This window comes from Pollachius pollachius (genome assembly GCF_949987615.1).
Source record: "Pollachius pollachius genome assembly, chromosome: 10".
In the NCBI taxonomy this organism is placed as follows: Eukaryota; Metazoa; Chordata; class Actinopteri; order Gadiformes; family Gadidae; genus Pollachius; species Pollachius pollachius.
This window is the reverse complement of record NC_136943.1, coordinates 14,696,453-14,713,590: the sequence shown is the minus strand read 5'-3', so window position 1 is coordinate 14,713,590 and position 17,138 is coordinate 14,696,453. Positions and strand designations below refer to the sequence as shown.

Sequence of the window (17,138 nt, the reverse complement as noted above, 5' to 3'; positions counted from 1 at the left end):
CACCCCCCTCTCTCCCTCTGTCCCACCCCCCTCTCTCCCCCTCTGTCCCACCCCCTCTCTCCCCCTCTCTCTTACCCCCTCTGTCCCACCCCCTCTCTCCCTCTCTCTCTTACCCCCTCTGTCCCACCCCCCTCTCTCCCTCTCTCTCTCTCCCCCTCTGTCCCACCCCCCTCTCTCCCTCTCTCTCTTACCCCCTCTGTCCCACCCCCCTCTCTCCCTCTCTCTCTCTCCCCCTCTGTCCCACCCCCTCTCTCCCCCTCTCTCTTACCCCCTCTGTCCCACCCCCTCTCTCCCTCTCTCTCTTACCCCCTCTGTCCCACCCCCCTCTCTCATCCCACTCTCACTCCTCGTCTCCCTCCCTCCTCCCCACCCCTCTACTCGTTCTCCCCCCCTCCTGCCCTCCTCCCAACCCCTTCATGTCCCCCTCTCTCCCAACATCAGGTCTTTCCTCTCCCTCTCCCAGAACCCTCACCCCCACCACCACCACCACCACTAAAACCATCATGGCTGTCCTCCCATCTCTCCAACGGTCGCTGATCAGTGTGTGTTTCCTGGCATGCCTGGCGACGCCCATCCCCTTACCCACCGACGCGCCCACGTGCACGCCTGATGAGAGCGCGCACTACAGCCTCACGTTCACCGGCAAGTGGACCCAAGACGCCTTCCCCAAGCAGTACCCCATCTACCGCCCCCCTGCCCAGTGGTCCAACCTGATTGGTGAGTTTCAAGGGAGCAATGTTGCTATTGGTGGCTCTGGATTAAATAACATTTCCTTGCTTTATGATTGGATGAAAAGCGACTGTCTAGTCTCTAGGTTCCCGTAGGTGTTCTATTGAACATCTGTTACTTTTTATACATTTGTATATGTGTGTTTATTGGCACGTTTCGGTCCATGTGTTTGTGTAGGAGAAGAATTGGATGAGGCGACGGTTTCAAATGCCAATAATTCCCACTACTTGAACTTACACTCACGTCAACACCTCCCACACCGGGGCAGAGTTTAACCCTGATCCTCCTCTGCTCTCTCTCACTCTCTCCTTCTGGCTTCTCCCCCTCTCTCTCTCTCTCTCTCTCTCTCTCTCTCTCCTTCTGGCCTCTCCCCCCCCCCTCTCTCTCTCTCTCTCCTTCTGGCCTCTCCCCACATCTATTCTCTCTCTCCTGCTCTCTCTCTCTCTCTCTCTCTATCTCTCCCCCCTTCCCTATCCTCCCCCCCCCCCCTCCCTCCCCAGGGGTGAGTCACAGCGTTGACTACCACATGTGGCGGCGAGGTGACTTCGCCAGTAACGGCGTGCGGGAGTTCACAGAGAAGGGGGAGGCGTGGACGCTGATGAAGGAGGTGGAGGCGGCCGGCCAGCGCGTCCAGAGCGTCCTCGGGGTGTTCTCCACGCCCGCCGTGACGGCCGGGAGTGGACAGGCCAGTGCTGAGTTTGAGGTCTTCGCCAGCAACCCCTATGTAAGCCCCGCCCCCCCCACAAGCACCTGCTTCTACTCAGTCCCGCCGCAATCCATCGCATGACATGTCCCTACATGACCTTCTAACGGACGTTGCGTCACACACAAACAAACACACAAACATGCACACACACAGACACACATACCCATGCATGGACAAACAAACATACACAGACACGCATACAAAAAACATGCTTAAAATAAAATAATGCTTCACACACACACAGACACATACAACTATGCACATAGACTCACACAAACATAGACAAACACACACACACACATAAAAATGCAAACACACACACACTCACACAAACACAGACAAAAATAAACTCTCCCTCTCACACACAGGGGTCTAATTTATGCCCCTTGTGATTATGTGGCAAAGGTGAAGCAAAGGTGAAGCAAAGGTGAAAGGTCAATCCCATCCCAGTTTGACAAGGTTGGGAGACACTGTAGTATTTCAAGTCCTTCACCAGAGCCAATCTTCCACCATACATAAGTATCTAATACGGTTCATCCAAATCAGATTATATCAGTTGTTAGAATATAAAACAAAGATATAGACAGTTCTTTTCATGTTGTTTTCTGGAGCTTGTCCAAGCAGTGAGGTTTGTTGCAGTGAGGTTTGTTCTCAACCATTCCCCTAGGACCTTGCTGTGTAACTGGCTTGTTTTGACCGAACTTATGAACTCAACATAAGCTGGCCATTAAATTCAGCGGTGGGTTGTGAGAGACAGATGCCAGTAAGGATAGAAAGGGGAAGGATAAAGAGGATGGAGGACGACCACCTAGGCGGTTAGAGAAATGTTTTTGCTGGTACGTCCAAATCAGTGCAATTGACGAAATATATTTTAGTCTGATATTGATTTTACTTTTTTAATATCCCCTCTGACTTTAGAACTAGAAAGTAACTCTAGACCCTGATTCAATGTGAAGTGTGTCCCCAGAATTTGACAGTGACCTTTGACCTGCTGACCCAGTAACACATAAAGACACATAGTCCTTTAAGTAATTGATGGACCTTAATAAACTATCAAATAGTATAACATCTCTCTCACTCTCACTCTTCCTTCTGACTCCCCCCCCCCCCCCTTCTTCTACTATCTTCCGACTCCCCCACTCTCTAGCTGTCCTTCATGGTACGCGTCGTCCCCAGCCCTGATTGGTTCGTGGGCGTGGACAGCCTGGACCTTTGCGAGGGCGGCCAATGGAAGGAGAACGTTTCATTGGAGCTCTTCCCCTACGACGCAGGAACCGACAGCGGCTTCACCTTCTCCTCACCCAATTATGAGACCATCCCCCAGGACAAGGTCATGCAGGTCAGACCAGGGACCTTCATCTCACACTCTTCTTCAGGCCACAATATAGTATAGGTTACTTGATACCGTCTACCTGATGGAGTTATTAGAGCAAGTGCTTCTCAATCTATGTGTGTACATGGTCAGGCTCCTTCATAAGATTCCAGATTACATTGCTGGTTGACAAATCCTTTGACAATGGTGGTCAATTCATCACAGTGCTGGCTATAGTCCTAATAGAAGTAAAGAACTGTGCAGTTTTTAGCATAAATTCCTTAATTCCTTTCCTTTAATTCACCAGCCACTCTTTTGAAGCAATTACTTTGAAACCACTAAGCCTAAATTGATAAACTCTTGTATTATAAGCATTTATTTTACAATGCATTGACTGCTATGCCATCTGATTCTAATTGCTTCACCCAATGCACCCAGCACAGCAAAAACTTCCCATATTGTCACCTGTCCTTCACAGCCGACAAAATGGCCACCAAAACCACCAGAACCTCATTGATTCTGATCGTTAATCTCCTACCCAGATCACCTCCTCCTCCCCCAACCACCCTGCCAACTCCTTTTTCTACCCACGCCTGAAGCACCTCCCACCCATCGCCAAAGTGATGCTGACCAAGATAAAGAAGACCAATCAGATCATCAGCTTTCCAGCGGAACCCACCCAGTCAAACCAACTGCCAACCGACAACGAGATTGAAGAGAAGCACATCAGTAAGTTCAAAGCCTTCTGGCCATTTGCCATTAAATAGTTTTGACCCCTTACCTGTACTCCAAACAGGACGGGGGAGATCTAGAGTGTTTGAAACGGGAACTGGTTTGTCTTCGACAATACATAATATTTAAATGTGGAGGAAATAATGTATCAAGCTGGTCAATCAAGTAAATGTCCATATTTGCGAATACATATAATGCATTGCTGCATAACGGCTTAGTTATGGTTCCACGGTGACGCAACGCAAGGGGGTTACGGACCCCTTACGCCCTTGCGGACCCTCCCTGCGTCCACCGCAAGGGCCTGATGAGCGCCTCCCACAAAAATGTACGTTGCGTCGTCGAAGAGACTACGAGCGCATTGTGTTGCGTCAACGTGGAACCATAACGAACCATTTAGTGTATAAGCTTGTCTCTAAAACTTTGTGTTAGATTGGAGCAGTAGGCTTAGGGTTTAGGCTAAGTTGAACTGATGGAATGCACATGAGGAATGGCTGACCATCTCAGCCATTCCCCATGTGCGGTTCTATCAAACCGACGTAAAATGTAGGCCATTGACAATGAGAACTTTCAGTTTTAAGTCAAGATGGGTAGCATATATTCAGACGGACCAAACACATGGTATATTGAGTCTGAATGCTTGAAAGATTGGATCAACACCTAAGATAACAAGTGAAGTGCAAGAAGCTGCTACACTTAGCACATGTGGTTGTATTCATATTCACATGGAACAATTTAGGCATTGACATGGGAAGAAAGGAACTTCAACACCCTGGAAATTTCTCCTAATAAATTGCATATGTCAGCATGTCTCTCGCTGAGTAGGTCAGATCCCCCAGAATAGGAAGCAGAGGTTTCTGTGTCTAAAAATGTGCTGGGGCCCTGGGTTTGACTAAATAAGCTCATTAGCTGTTCCCAAGGCTAACAGTCTGCTAACACCAGCTTCAGTGGGTCAGTAGAATCCCAATGGAAAAGGTGATGGAAAAGGTATTTCAATAGCTCGGACGAGGCATATGCAGATCTATGTAGGCCCCTATATGCAAACAGAAATCCTGGATATGAATATTCATCTTCATCAGTGATTCAATCCCTTTTTCAATAGCTTAGCTTAATGGCTAAGTTATTCAATTTAAACAAACCTAGCAAACCTTAATCTTCCATGTGTGACAAATTATATTTTCTCTTCATATTAGCTGTTGATATTCCCTTTAAGAAAGGACGCACTGTCTGAGTACTTAACGGATTTCAAGACTGGCATTTAAATTACTTTTATTTATTCATCATAAAGTCTTTATAAGCAGACTGAGGTGGAAAAAGTGGGCAAGGCGTGTGACAGCACCACAGGGAAGGGAAATCAAAGCCATTCATTGGTGGACTATGGTTTTATTCCGACATGACATCGCGCCACGCCATCATAGTCTGTAACCATGGCTACCTGTCAATAAACACACACAAGACATGTATATGTCGAGGCCAAGAAAACTGTTGGGGTCTCCAGATTTTCTCTTCACTTCAAACTCCTTCCTCCCTTCCTTCCTGACTTCAGTTCTCTGTCGTTTCATCCCCTCTTCTCTCCATCGATCCATCCAGTATATTTTATGACCTCCCCCGAGGATAAGGAAGACAGGGTGGTTGAATTGACCAAATGTTTTTTGGGTTTGTTTCTTGTTAATCACAGATCGCTTATACAATGCCTTGCGTTATTGTACCAATTGTTTACAAAAACCAAAACTTGAGTCAGAGCGTCTAACGTTAACCTTCGACGATTCAACATCCCTTTGTCGGTCAAAGCGACCTGCACAGTAGACCTGAGCCCATTCATGCTTGAAGATGTCGACTCTAACCTCTTGTCAAAACCTCCGTCTGTCATTTCATCTTTCCTTCTCTCCTCCTCCTCCTCCTGCTCCTCCATCGCCGTCTGCTATTCCACTCTGGTCCACGAGCCGCTGTCTGCGATGCCTATCAGTGTTTTTATAAGATCATCCCACCGTGGGCGAGCGAGCCTGGCCTAGCACCGGATTAGACACAGAGAGAGAGGGAGAGGGAGAAAGAGAGAGAGATACAGAGAGAGAGGGAGAGGGAGAAAGAGAGAGAGATACAGAGATAAATCGCACAGAAAAATTATGACAATACCAGACAAGCTTAAAAGCTTTCTTCAACAACTACAAACTAACTGCTTTTTTGGCAAAGAATGGCTGATAGGAAGAGTTGCAGTGCTATGATTGGGTGTATGTGTGCTTGTGTGTGTGAGTGTGAATATGTGTGTTTGTGTGTGTGTGTGTGTGTGTGTGTGTGTGTGTGAATGCGGGTGTTTGTGCGTGCGTGTGGTGTGTATGTGCATTGTGTGTATGCAGCTGACTTGGCTGCTCAGCATTACATTAATGATAAGAGATGTGGTTTTAAAGGGTGATTCAGCTTTAATTAACCAGATGTACTCCAACTGTTTACCTTCAACCGACCCAAATGTTGCCAAGAAAGCACGTCTTAATGGCAACCTAAGGAATTCTAACATTTACCAGACTGTACTTTAATGGTTTTTGATTTTATATTAGGCAACGCTAAAGACTCACATATGAGGTATACACATATGGCTATGATATTGCTACATTGCAATATCCTAGCCAAATATTTTAGCATTCTAAGAGATAAAACAATAGAAAAGTGAAAAAGACAGCCAACTAAACATAAACATACACCTTTCTAAATTATTCTATACTATATTGCAAGTATTGATTATTAAGCCCTTATAATGGCTTTAAAATTAGTAACATTTTAGGATAATTGGTTCTTAATGTTTTTTTTTGAGAATTATTGAATTTAGTTATCCCTTCCCTTTTCTGCAGAAACTCCTCTGGATTGCGAGGTGTCCCCGTGGTCTCCGTGGGGCTTGTGCAAAGGGAAGTGCGGAGACTCGGGCGTGAGGCACCGCACACGCTACGTGCTCATGCACTCGGCCAACCATGGAACGGCCTGCCCTCTGCTGGAGGAGGAGAAGAAGTGCACCCCCGATAACTGCTTATGACTAGGCCAGGGACAGAGGGAGGAAAAGGAGAGAAAGGAGAGGACGAAGCGGAAGGAGAGGAGACAGAGAAAGGGGAGGAAAGGAAAGGGGAGAGTGAGAAACAACAGGAAGCGCTCTGCGTTGAATTCCCATCTGAAAGTAGTGTAGAGGTAGAATCTTTGTTGTGCATCAAAAATGGATGTTTGAGGGAATGCCAACCCTAAAGACTACGCCTTCAAACCCTAAAACTAAATTAGTGTACCAGGAACTATTTAAAAGGATGCAGAATGTGGTTAGTAAGCACCTTATTTTGGTTCCCCCGAATCTCAAACAATGACAAGTTTATAAAAATGCAAAACTATAGTCTTAACACAGGAGGATAAGGTGCTCATATGGTGCTTCACAATTTGAAATATGATTTCAAATATATATCAAACCTACGCACTGGTTTCTTACTATGCAGTTTTTAGAGTGTTTCAAATGTTTTTAAATTGACTGTGGTTGTTTTCCTCAGGACAAAGAACACATTTATTTACAGGATTTTAACCTGTACTGTACAGTTTTAAAGATTACAGCAATATTTCATATTTTCCTTTGTTTTTGTTGCTTATTGATGTATCACAAGTGACTTTTTGTAAATTAGTCAATTATAATTCTGTTTATAACTGTGTATATGTGTGTATGTGTCTATTGTCAATAAAATGTAAATACATCTAACAAGAGCAATGAGTATTGATATCAAGTATTCAAAGTATGATGACAAGCAATGATTTAAACTCTCTAACCTCTGTTGTGAGCATTAAGCCCACATGACACATTAGAAAAATCTCATAAAAAAGCAACCATTATGATTATTATCCAACCAAATCCCATATTCACTAACTCACAAGGACGCAACACAAGTAGAACACAAGTTTTCTCTTCTCTGGCGAGCTGCACCACAGCAAGCCAATGGGTAAAACAGACCAGGATATCTCGCTTTATAGATGGCTGGAACACCCCCGCTCAGCATCATACAGTAGCTACTGCATGACGCTGAGCGGGGGTGTTCCAGATTGAATAGCCATTCGGAAGACCCTTTTAAAGGCTCCTTCCGCCTGGCTTCGTTCATAAAACAAGGACATGGAAGAGGATTATGACTCAAATAGAGGAGCAGGTTCAACAGGAAAGGAGAGGCATGGTTTTTGCTTTGAGGATAACTTTTGTGTTTAAGGAAGAGGGGTAAAATAAAGGGTACAACTGTAAAATGGAGAAGGTCCCCAAGTAGAAGGGCTGACACCTACTTGAGTGAATATCTCTAAAGATAAGTGACTGTGGATATTAGAAAACCTTTCATCTAAAAAGAAAACCTTCCATCTAAGACACTTAAAGCATATGACTTTCAACCGAAAATACAAAGATAAAAGGGTCTGCTTAAAATAGTAATTAGTAATGCAGTAGTGACGTCACTCTGTTCATGCTGGTCAATGTGTTTGAGGGGTAACAGTGTCCTTTAATCACTGACTCTATAGGCTCCTGAGTTGACCAATCACATCGTCAGTAGAATGCCTTGTCACTACAACAGCACCTGGGATTTTCTCACACTTTGGCATTTTCCAAAGCAGCCTTTATGAGATAACAACTGTACAGCAGCCCAACATTTAAGAATTCTACATCGATCACATATGTGAAACATATGGAATACATCAGCCGAGAACAATACTTTTAATTAATATATTTTGTAGTTCAGTAGATAATAGTTTTGGATGAAAATGAGTTTGCGTGGAGTGGCGTGCTGCATGCTGAGTTACCTGGTGCTGGTGGGGGCCATGTTTATGGACCTTGGAGAACAGGAGGAGAGATGCATAATAGAGGACATCCCTGAAGGCACGCTGGTGACAGGTGAGTCCATGGGAGAGAGAAGTAGAGAGAACAATGCATCAGCAAATATTGTAGTATTCATCTGACTTAGATAATGCTAGTCTTTTAATTTCCTCATTTAAAATAAAGTCAACAATTTTAATAGCAATTGCAAATAATGCCCAAAATTATTAAGCACATGGAAACATGTATGAATAGTGTGCGTGTGTGTATGTATGTATCATTTATGTGTATGTGTGTGTGTGTGTGTGTGTGTGTGTGTGTTTGTGTGAACGTGCACCCCTTCCCATAAGGGTACTTCCTCCTAGAGCCTTGGGATCTGAAGAAGAGTTCAGGTCTCCCTCAAATGGGTATGACCACCACGGTGCGAGACCCTGGCAATGAGGTACCACACTCCAAGCACATGCTAGACACCAGACCAACGAGACCCTTTAAGAAAAGTGTTCCTATTCACCAGACCCATCTCTCTATCCCCTTACCTTACCCTCTAATTCTAATCCCCTCTCTGTCCCCTGACCCACATAAAGCTAACCCCTGACCCTCTGTCCATACTACTGTCCAGCTGTACTGCCTCTAGATCCAAACCTCTTAATCCCTGGCCTCTTCTGAACAAGCACCTCTGTTTTTTTTTTGTTTTTTTTGGTGATACTCGGGACTCAGGAGAGTTGTAGTACTGTAAAACCCTAAATCGTTAAAATATATTTTAACGTAGGCTTATGAAAACTTAATTTTGCCATGTCTCCCTGTAATGAAAAATCATTTCAATGATTTAATTTCCGACTACTAAAAACATTACTCCTGACATTATAACTAACATCCAATGTGCTTATGCCACCAAAATGGAGGCGGTCATTGCATGGTGCCATCGCAATGTACATACCATTTACATGAGCAACACTATATCCCATGACCCTAAAGCCAGACAAAACCAACTACGTGGTGATCACGTTTCATCAACCACTTCTAATGGCCGGTTGATGGTCCAGCTTTTGAGCTCGAGATACGTTTCAGAACATTTATAAATGGTGTCACCTGTCTGTGCGGTGTGTGGCTGGTCTGCAGTTGTTGATGACCAAGCGTTACGGGAAACACGGTAAATTCACCTTCACCTCTCACGCCAGCGGACAGCACCTCCTCTGCTTCCACACCAATTCAACCAGCTTCTCTGTTTTCGCTAAGGAAAGGCTGGTGAGAAACACACACACACGCACGCACGCACGCACACGCACACACACACACACACACACACACACACACACACACACACACACAGTCGGACAGGCACTCACATAAACATACAGACAGATAGACACACACATAGACAGACACGTCAGACAGGCATACACACATAATCAGTCAGACACACACAGACAGAGAAAAACACACACACAAACAAACGGCTTGCTCATCACTGCCTGTGCCAAACAAAAATGACCTAATGCAAGCAAAGGTAGGATCCTGCTTACATATTTAGGGTTACCTCAACCACAACCTCGTGTTCATCTACGTGCCTATACGTGCATGTATCTTACTGTATCTGTGTGTGCTTGTGTTACGTGTGTGCTTGAGTGTGTGTGTGTGTGTCTGTGTGTGTGTGTGTGTGTGTTTGTGTGTGTGTGTGTAGAAACTGCATTTGGATGTTCAGATGGGAGAACATCCCATTGAGAGAGGCTCAGAGAAGACCAAGGAAAACCTGCACACTATGGAGGAGTCTCTGAATCATATGACTGACCAGATGATGTACATCACCAGGCAGCAAGACCAACAGAGGGTATTCATATCATGAATGATACCTGTCCTGTCTAGCTAGAGCATAGCAATATATATATGCACTCATGATATTGTGAAGCACTTTTACTACTTCATTTATTTGTAAGGGACAAAACGTACTACGTATTCTCGTCACTCTAGCCTGTTCTGCTGTTCCCTTTAGGAAAGAGAAGAGGTATTTCGTCAAAACAGCGAGGACACCAACCGTAGCGTGCTGTGGTGGGCTGTGGTGCAGACAACCATCCTTCTCTCTGTGGGCTTCTGGCAAATGAACAGACTCAAAGACTTCTTCATAGCAAAGAAGCTCATCTGATCAAGTCCTTTAATACTAGTAGGATCACACATGTTGATTTTTATGCTTGATGAGCATTAACTGTTGGAATTAATAAATACATTTTTTTTTGCATTATAATGACCTATTATTAAAATTATATAGGCCTATCGTTTAAAATTAACATTTCTGTGTTCACAAGAAAAATATGTATACATGTTTGCATCATGCTATAGGGTCAAATCAATAAAAAATATTCAGCCTACAGGTCTATTTTTTTTTAATTAATAACACAATACAGAAAAGTATGAAACCAAACTTTTTATATTTAGCGAAAAAATAATATTTTAACTGTGGTTGTGATGTTATTATATTTACAATATTCACACAGGCCAATCAAATCAAAAACGAGCATTTATCTGAAGACGGAACATACATTCTGTATCAGTTTATCTATCCATACTAACTAGGCCTATGATGACCATCTCTGGCTGAGCTACTGCGCCTTAATAAAGAATGACGATCCACTAACCAGAGGCTAGCTACTCACACACAGCCGGTGATCCGGAAAGAGCCGTTACCTGGCTCGCACTGAGTCAAGTTGCGACAAACTTAGGTCAACACGCGACCTGTTCCCCCCGCCCCCCCCCCCCCCCCAAAAAAAGAAATTGTTGCTTTTATCACGCAAAAGAACAAAACGGACCATTTTCGTATAGTTGGTATTGTTTGTTTTGTTCGTTCTGGTGATAGCAGAGAGTTGTTTTTCACTCCACTCTGGCTTAGACTTTTACCTCTGAGGTAGCCACGCAGCTCATGCTAGGTTCGGGCTTTCTTTCTCCTGCTGTCCCGATGAGGTGAACACATTTTAAAAGCACCGCCAGAACATGTCCTACTGGATCTGCTGCAACTCTTGCTTTACGGCCAGCAGTGCTGAGCGCTTGCTGGCCGTCACCAGCTGTGGTCATATCATCTGCAATGTATGTTTTCAGAAAGGTAAACATGTACAAAACATTTGTAAACGAACATTCTTACAATTTTAAGCTAACGTCAGTCCTTTCGTGATGTTATCACAATTTATTAATCGTAGCATTTTATCTCTGTGAGTATTTAACTGAACATTTGTCTCTATAGGAAAGCCAGGGGAGTGCTTAATATGCAATGCTACGTGTCAGGTATCTCCTCTCTCAGATAAGGTTAGCACCATAACTGTGACTTGTTTGATTTGTTTCCAATAACGATTAGCCAGTATATTTTCTACAGTCAAGTATTTTTGTCTTTGCATTTTTAACACACATAGCTTCACTCAAATGATCATTCCAACTGAACTAATTAATAAAGACAGTCATGTTGTTGGTAACATGGCGATGATGAGCTGTAATGTTGGGTTTGTTTTAACAGAGCACGTGTGAGGTGAAGGCTCTGTTTTCTGACGTCAATGTCGTGACAACCAAATACTTAAAAGAGATCAGCAAGGTTAGACTGAATTACCTCAAAATACACTAACAGTATTGATGAGAGTTTTCACATGTTTATTTAACAGCTAGAATAAATCATAATGATTTATCCAATCTGGATGTTTTTACAATGTTTATGTTATTAACTAACTGACACACTATTCAAGTGGATTGTCATGTCATTTTTAGTCTGCCAAGAACATAACATTGCAGGAAAGTTACTAAACAATAGAGATTGTCAAATGCACAAAAAATGGTTGATTGAAAACATTGTTTTTGTCCCAGCGATGCCGCGGTAGTGACCGGTTAATCCAACATTAATCCATGTCCCCAGGTGCTTCTGTTCCAGGCCAGACACCAGAATAGACTTCTGGCTCACTACCAGCAGAGGGTGAGCAAGCCTCTTCTTGGATTCATGTATTTATCATGGTGTCTGGTTGTGTGTGTGTATGGGTTTGTGTCTGTTGAGATTATTAATTTTATAAGTATGAAATAAATTGAAAAATTTAAAGGAACAAAGCTAAACTCTTGATTGTTGAAACTCATGGACCATCAACGCTCTGCAATAAAATCTGTTCCTCCTCCCTTCTCTCCTCCTCCTCCTCCTCCCTTCTATCCTCCTCCTCCTCCCTTCTCTCCTCCTCCTCCTCCCTTCTATCCTCCTCCTCCACGTCCTCCTCCTTCCTTCTCTCCTCCTCCTCCTCCCTTCTATCCTCCTCCTCCTTCTCCTCCTCCTCCCTTCTATCCTCCTCCTCCACGTCCTCCTCCTTCTCCACTTCAGAATGAGAAACTAGAAGAAGCCCTGGTGAAGATGAAACAGGAGATGCAACAGATGTCCAAGTAAACTAGCCCACTCTATCTCACATTGTGTTTTACTACTAATTAAAGTCCAATAAAAACCCTTGTTGCTCTTTCTCTCTGCATTTACAGACAACTCAAAGAGCAAAGCGTCTACATCTCAAAGCTGTCTCTTCAACACCAGGGGTAACTTTTATACGAATAATGGAATTTAATTTTAACAAAATATGGATGTCATATTTCAAGATGTGTTCCTCTCAATATTTGTCGTTCAATGATAATGGTAGTGGCAAAAGTTACTTTGTGTCTGAGTTTATTCATAGGTCTAAAGATAACCTACCACTAGGTGGCAGTGCTGGCCGATCTGCTCCTAACAGGATGCGTGTGTTTTGTTATCCTTACCAACCCTATCAATGGAGGAACCTGCTTTCTTAGTTGTTTAAACCCCATGTGAAAGGTGTCTCATGACTTGTTTACTCCGGTGTCTCTGGTTCCTGATCCAGTTCCACAGCTTCCTCTGTGTCCCAGATGGGTATCGGCTGCCGCACGTCCTGCATGTCCAGTTCAGGTAGGTCATCATCTCATGGTTCCACCTACTGACTCAACCAGGTACGTCTGGGTCAACTCAGTCAATTATGTAGTGCTAGGCACTAATTTAGCAATGTGATACACAATATGTGTAACCTTATATATATATAGTACTGTATATACTATATGTAACCCTAAATCTCGAGAGAGAGAGAGAGAGAGAGAGAGAGAGAGAGAGAGAGAGAGAGAGAGAGAGAGAGAGAGAGAGAGAGAGAGAGAGAGAGAGAGAGAGAGAGAGAGAGAGAGAGAGAGAGAGAGAGAGAGAACACAGAATAAGAGGTAATGTTTCTTTGACTGCTTTCATATGAGTGGTGTTGTCCTTGATCAGTTCTCCAGATCCCGTACAACTCCCCGGCCTCCCTGTCCCGACATCCTTCACCTGCAACTCTGTGAGTATAGCGCCCCCTCCTGGATATGTGTAGTAGAACAAGCATTTTACAATATTCTATTTGACGTCAGTCACATACATTATTTGATCTATGCTCTATTGTTGCAACCAACAGCCGAAATTTTTCCTTTGTTATATTGTATTTAGTTAATTGTGGTTATTCGATATAGCTAAAGTTCCTTTTCACAGTGAGTGTAGCACTTTAATAATCGAACAGCAGTTTAAAGCGATGCTTAATAATAAGTTCAAGGTCAGTTAAAAAGTGCATGGCCATGACAATGCATGCGATTGTGGTACATGGTATCACTACAGAAACATATAATAGCTTCCTGTATGTACAATGACCACAAAGGGTATGAATTGCAATGGGTTGAAGGGAATTTAATGTAACCTCTTGCTTCTCTCTCTGTCAACGCTCACAGTGTAATCCATTTTGCTCTTCGATCTCTTTTTGGCGGATTTTGTTTCATGTACTGTTGTTTTTTACAACCATCTTGCTCTCTCTATCTATCTATCTATCTATCTATCTATCTATCTATCTATCTATCTATCTCTCTCTCTCTCTCTCTCTCTCTCTCTCTCTCTCTCTCTCTCTCTCTCTCTCTCTCTCTCTCTCTCTCTCTCTCTCTCTCTCTGCTCGTTTTTTTTCTCTCTCTTGCTCGTTTTGTCTCTCTCTCAATGGCCCCAAAGCTCCCTTATCACAGCACAGAGCTGTGACAGAGATACAAAAGAAAAAAGAGAGCTAGGGTTATAGTGACAGGGAGAGAGGTTGAATGGGGGGAGAGGTGAGCGGAGGAGGTATTTCGCAGTGCAAACAATCAGTATCCTGGCTTTAGTTCTCCTGGCTTATGTTAGTTTAAGTTGCCGCATTGCTTTACCTTGCCCTGAAGCTAGCTATCCAGACACACACACACACACACACACACACACACACACACACACACACACACCTGAATAAGCAAACTTTTCTTGCTGTGCCGGTTGAGAATATGTTTTTTTTTTAAATTTGCATGTGACGTCGACACAGTGGTGATTGATTTACCGGATAATATCCAAATCAAATGTTGTTGTTTCTCCTCAACATGACTGTACATAATTCTGAGGCAGCCAACATAGAAATCCTGTGGTGGATATGCCTAAGAGTCTGAATATCCTGCCCAAATGGCCATAATCTGTAACTGTTCATCTGATTACTATATGTATATACATTATATTAAACATCATTTTATTGTGCTGAAAGAAGAGTTGATTTTCGCCTCAATAAATCTAGACTGAGGAGGTCCTCCACAACGCAATTGAACTGAATTGTGTCAAATAGATTTCTACCTGGGTGGGGGAACTGGAAGCAGAGTTGAGTTAGAACCAGGTGGTCGCTAGTTGAATAAGGCCCATTAACTAAACAAGACTGATGAGGTGGATTTGTGGCCTTCAGGGTGGACCACATGGAATCAGATGGAAGACATCTGTTCAAAAAGGTAAGAATTGATTTGTGTCGTTTCAACACATCCACAGTTATTAAGACTTATTGGAAAAACTGACCCTACATTCAATTATCAGAAAACAGTTGGGATTCAGTTGTGTATCATTCATTTTCATAATTCAATACAAAAATAAGAGCAAATTATTGTTATTCGTGTTTTGTAACTTTGCTGTGACATTTAGGGTCTAAATGTCCACGCCTGGGATTCATTTGATGTTGAAAGTTCATCAGATCTTGTTCTATAAATTAGCATGTGAACGTTTGCATTGATTGTATTTACTGTGTTTACTATCAATGCTGTTCCTGTCTCTCAGCCTGACACCAGACTGTCACTGATCAGCCCTCCACAAGACGGCCGCATGGGTGAGTAGTTTCATTCACACATTTACAGTCACTGCAAAACATACCACTTCACTTTTCTGCGAGTGCTTTGCATTCTGGGATATTTTTTACTATTTACACATTCTTTTTCCGTATGCTCTTTTCTGAAGTCATCCTCTATAGGGAATCCTTATTCCTCGTAGATTTATGGTTAGCGATACACAATGTTTATGTAGTTGGTCATATAGAGACAAGGGAACCAAGTTGGTGCCAGCTAGGGTTTAATTTATCGTATCCTCATGACCCTGTCATAGGCCACTGACTTTGAGGTCACCTTGTAAATTAATCCAGATGTTTTCCTCATGTCTATGTTTTCCCCATAACTCTCTATCTGGTCCTTTCTGAGGCATGTGATTGATTTGTAACGTGCACATTATGGGGGTTTAAGTGCATGTGTTTTCGGTAAACATTCAGGCATAAGAAATGATTAGCAGTTGACAGAGGAGGTAGGGGTTAACTGCTTTCACACGTAACATTTGGCTTTGTTCACACTGCTAATAATGGGACCAGGAAGGTGTCAACTTATGTCTTTGTGTTGGCTTATTTATTAATCATCTCCTAGATCATCTGGAAATGTATTGTATTACATTTCCTGACTGCTCTTAAATAGCTTCAGTTTGTCGGCCTCCTAGCCAGCACTTCCGCAATAAAAACATATACTAGAAACAAATACTTAAAATCTTTTTTAAAACACCTCCAACATCCCTCTTCTGTGAATGTCTGCATCATAATCCGTAAAACAGATGAAAATGATGTCCTCAATTAAATTATTCCTACTGTATTACTGTCCTGTACTTCTGTGACACACACATCCCAAATAAAGGTGGATTGTGTTTGTCTGTTCTCATTGGTCAGGTACAATCCCTCACCGATCATCCAATCAGATCACACTGGCTAACCAGTCAATGCGTTCAGCTTCAGTCAGGTAACGGATCATCCTAAACACATGTCTATCTTATAATTTATAAATCTTAACGATGAATGTAAGCCAAATAGCTATATATTTTTTTTCAAGCAATTAAATGTGTGTTACTTAAAGTTTGGTTAAAGTGTTTTGTAGTGCTATATTTCGAAAGGGTCTCGACATTCGCCACTCTATCTCTTCTACTGTGGTATAGACTCTGCTATTCTTCCTTTTTGGTGTTCAACCCCGTTCTGCTTTATCCTCAGTCGTCTCCAGGGAGCCATGGCGACAGCAGAGGTGTCATCATATGGGCAGAGCTCGGGGTGGGCGTCCCCCATCTTCAAAACCTCCTCCTCATTCAGATCCTCTTCATCCTCCCTGAACTGCCGCCACGTTAGCCCTGCCCACACACAGCCCTAAATAAAATGTAGATCAAAATATTTTTTTTTTCTGTTACTGTAATTGATTAGGATTTTAAAGATGTGGTTCGAGGTTCGAATCGGTAATGCAGAATGCTGTCAGATATACTATACTGAGTTTGAGTTCCATGTCCTGTCAGGAAATGTCAAATAAATAAATATGGATCTGAATTTTTGTTCTGTGCACATGGTTGGGGGCTTTTATTGTGAAGGGTGAATATTACATATTATTCTACTTCTTTTAAGAATGCTTGATTCTGATTGGCTGGGAGGAGGTCATTAACCCGGCAGGTTGCCCGCTGTCTTGTTGGTTCTACTTGCTGCTGACTGAGCACAGCGTCATCAAAT

The 17,138-nt window shown here is 43.0% G+C and overlaps 3 protein-coding genes across 3 annotated transcripts; all 3 read left to right on the top strand.

Annotated features, from left to right (window-relative positions):
• Window positions 1-503: 503 nt before the first annotated feature.
• Window positions 504-6,498, top strand: spon2b (spondin 2b, extracellular matrix protein; the record flags this gene model as incomplete). Its single annotated transcript, XM_079744348.1, has 5 exons — window positions 504-717; window positions 1,230-1,453; window positions 2,583-2,774; window positions 3,290-3,476; window positions 6,320-6,498. 5 exons carry the CDS (start codon window positions 504-506, stop codon window positions 6,496-6,498), a joined length of 996 nt encoding a protein of 331 aa, XP_079600474.1.
• A 1,724-nt stretch (window positions 6,499-8,222) lies between these two features.
• LOC307081895 (transmembrane emp24 domain-containing protein 11) lies at window positions 8,223-10,420 on the top strand (the record flags this gene model as incomplete). The annotated part of the gene is made up of 5 exons (XM_079745266.1): window positions 8,223-8,358; window positions 8,631-8,722; window positions 9,400-9,525; window positions 9,962-10,108; window positions 10,271-10,420. The coding sequence occupies 5 exons, from the start codon at window positions 8,223-8,225 to the stop codon at window positions 10,418-10,420; spliced, it is 651 nt and encodes a 216-aa protein (XP_079601392.1).
• An 842-nt stretch (window positions 10,421-11,262) lies between these two features.
• rnf212 (ring finger protein 212) lies at window positions 11,263-16,791 on the top strand (the record flags this gene model as incomplete). Its single annotated transcript, XM_079744297.1, has 12 exons — window positions 11,263-11,371; window positions 11,510-11,571; window positions 11,777-11,851; window positions 12,167-12,223; window positions 12,614-12,672; window positions 12,763-12,816; window positions 13,134-13,198; window positions 13,547-13,607; window positions 15,039-15,081; window positions 15,401-15,449; window positions 16,323-16,392; window positions 16,638-16,791. 12 exons carry the CDS (start codon window positions 11,263-11,265, stop codon window positions 16,789-16,791), a joined length of 858 nt encoding a protein of 285 aa, XP_079600423.1.
• Between the last annotated feature and the right edge of the window lie 347 nt (window positions 16,792-17,138).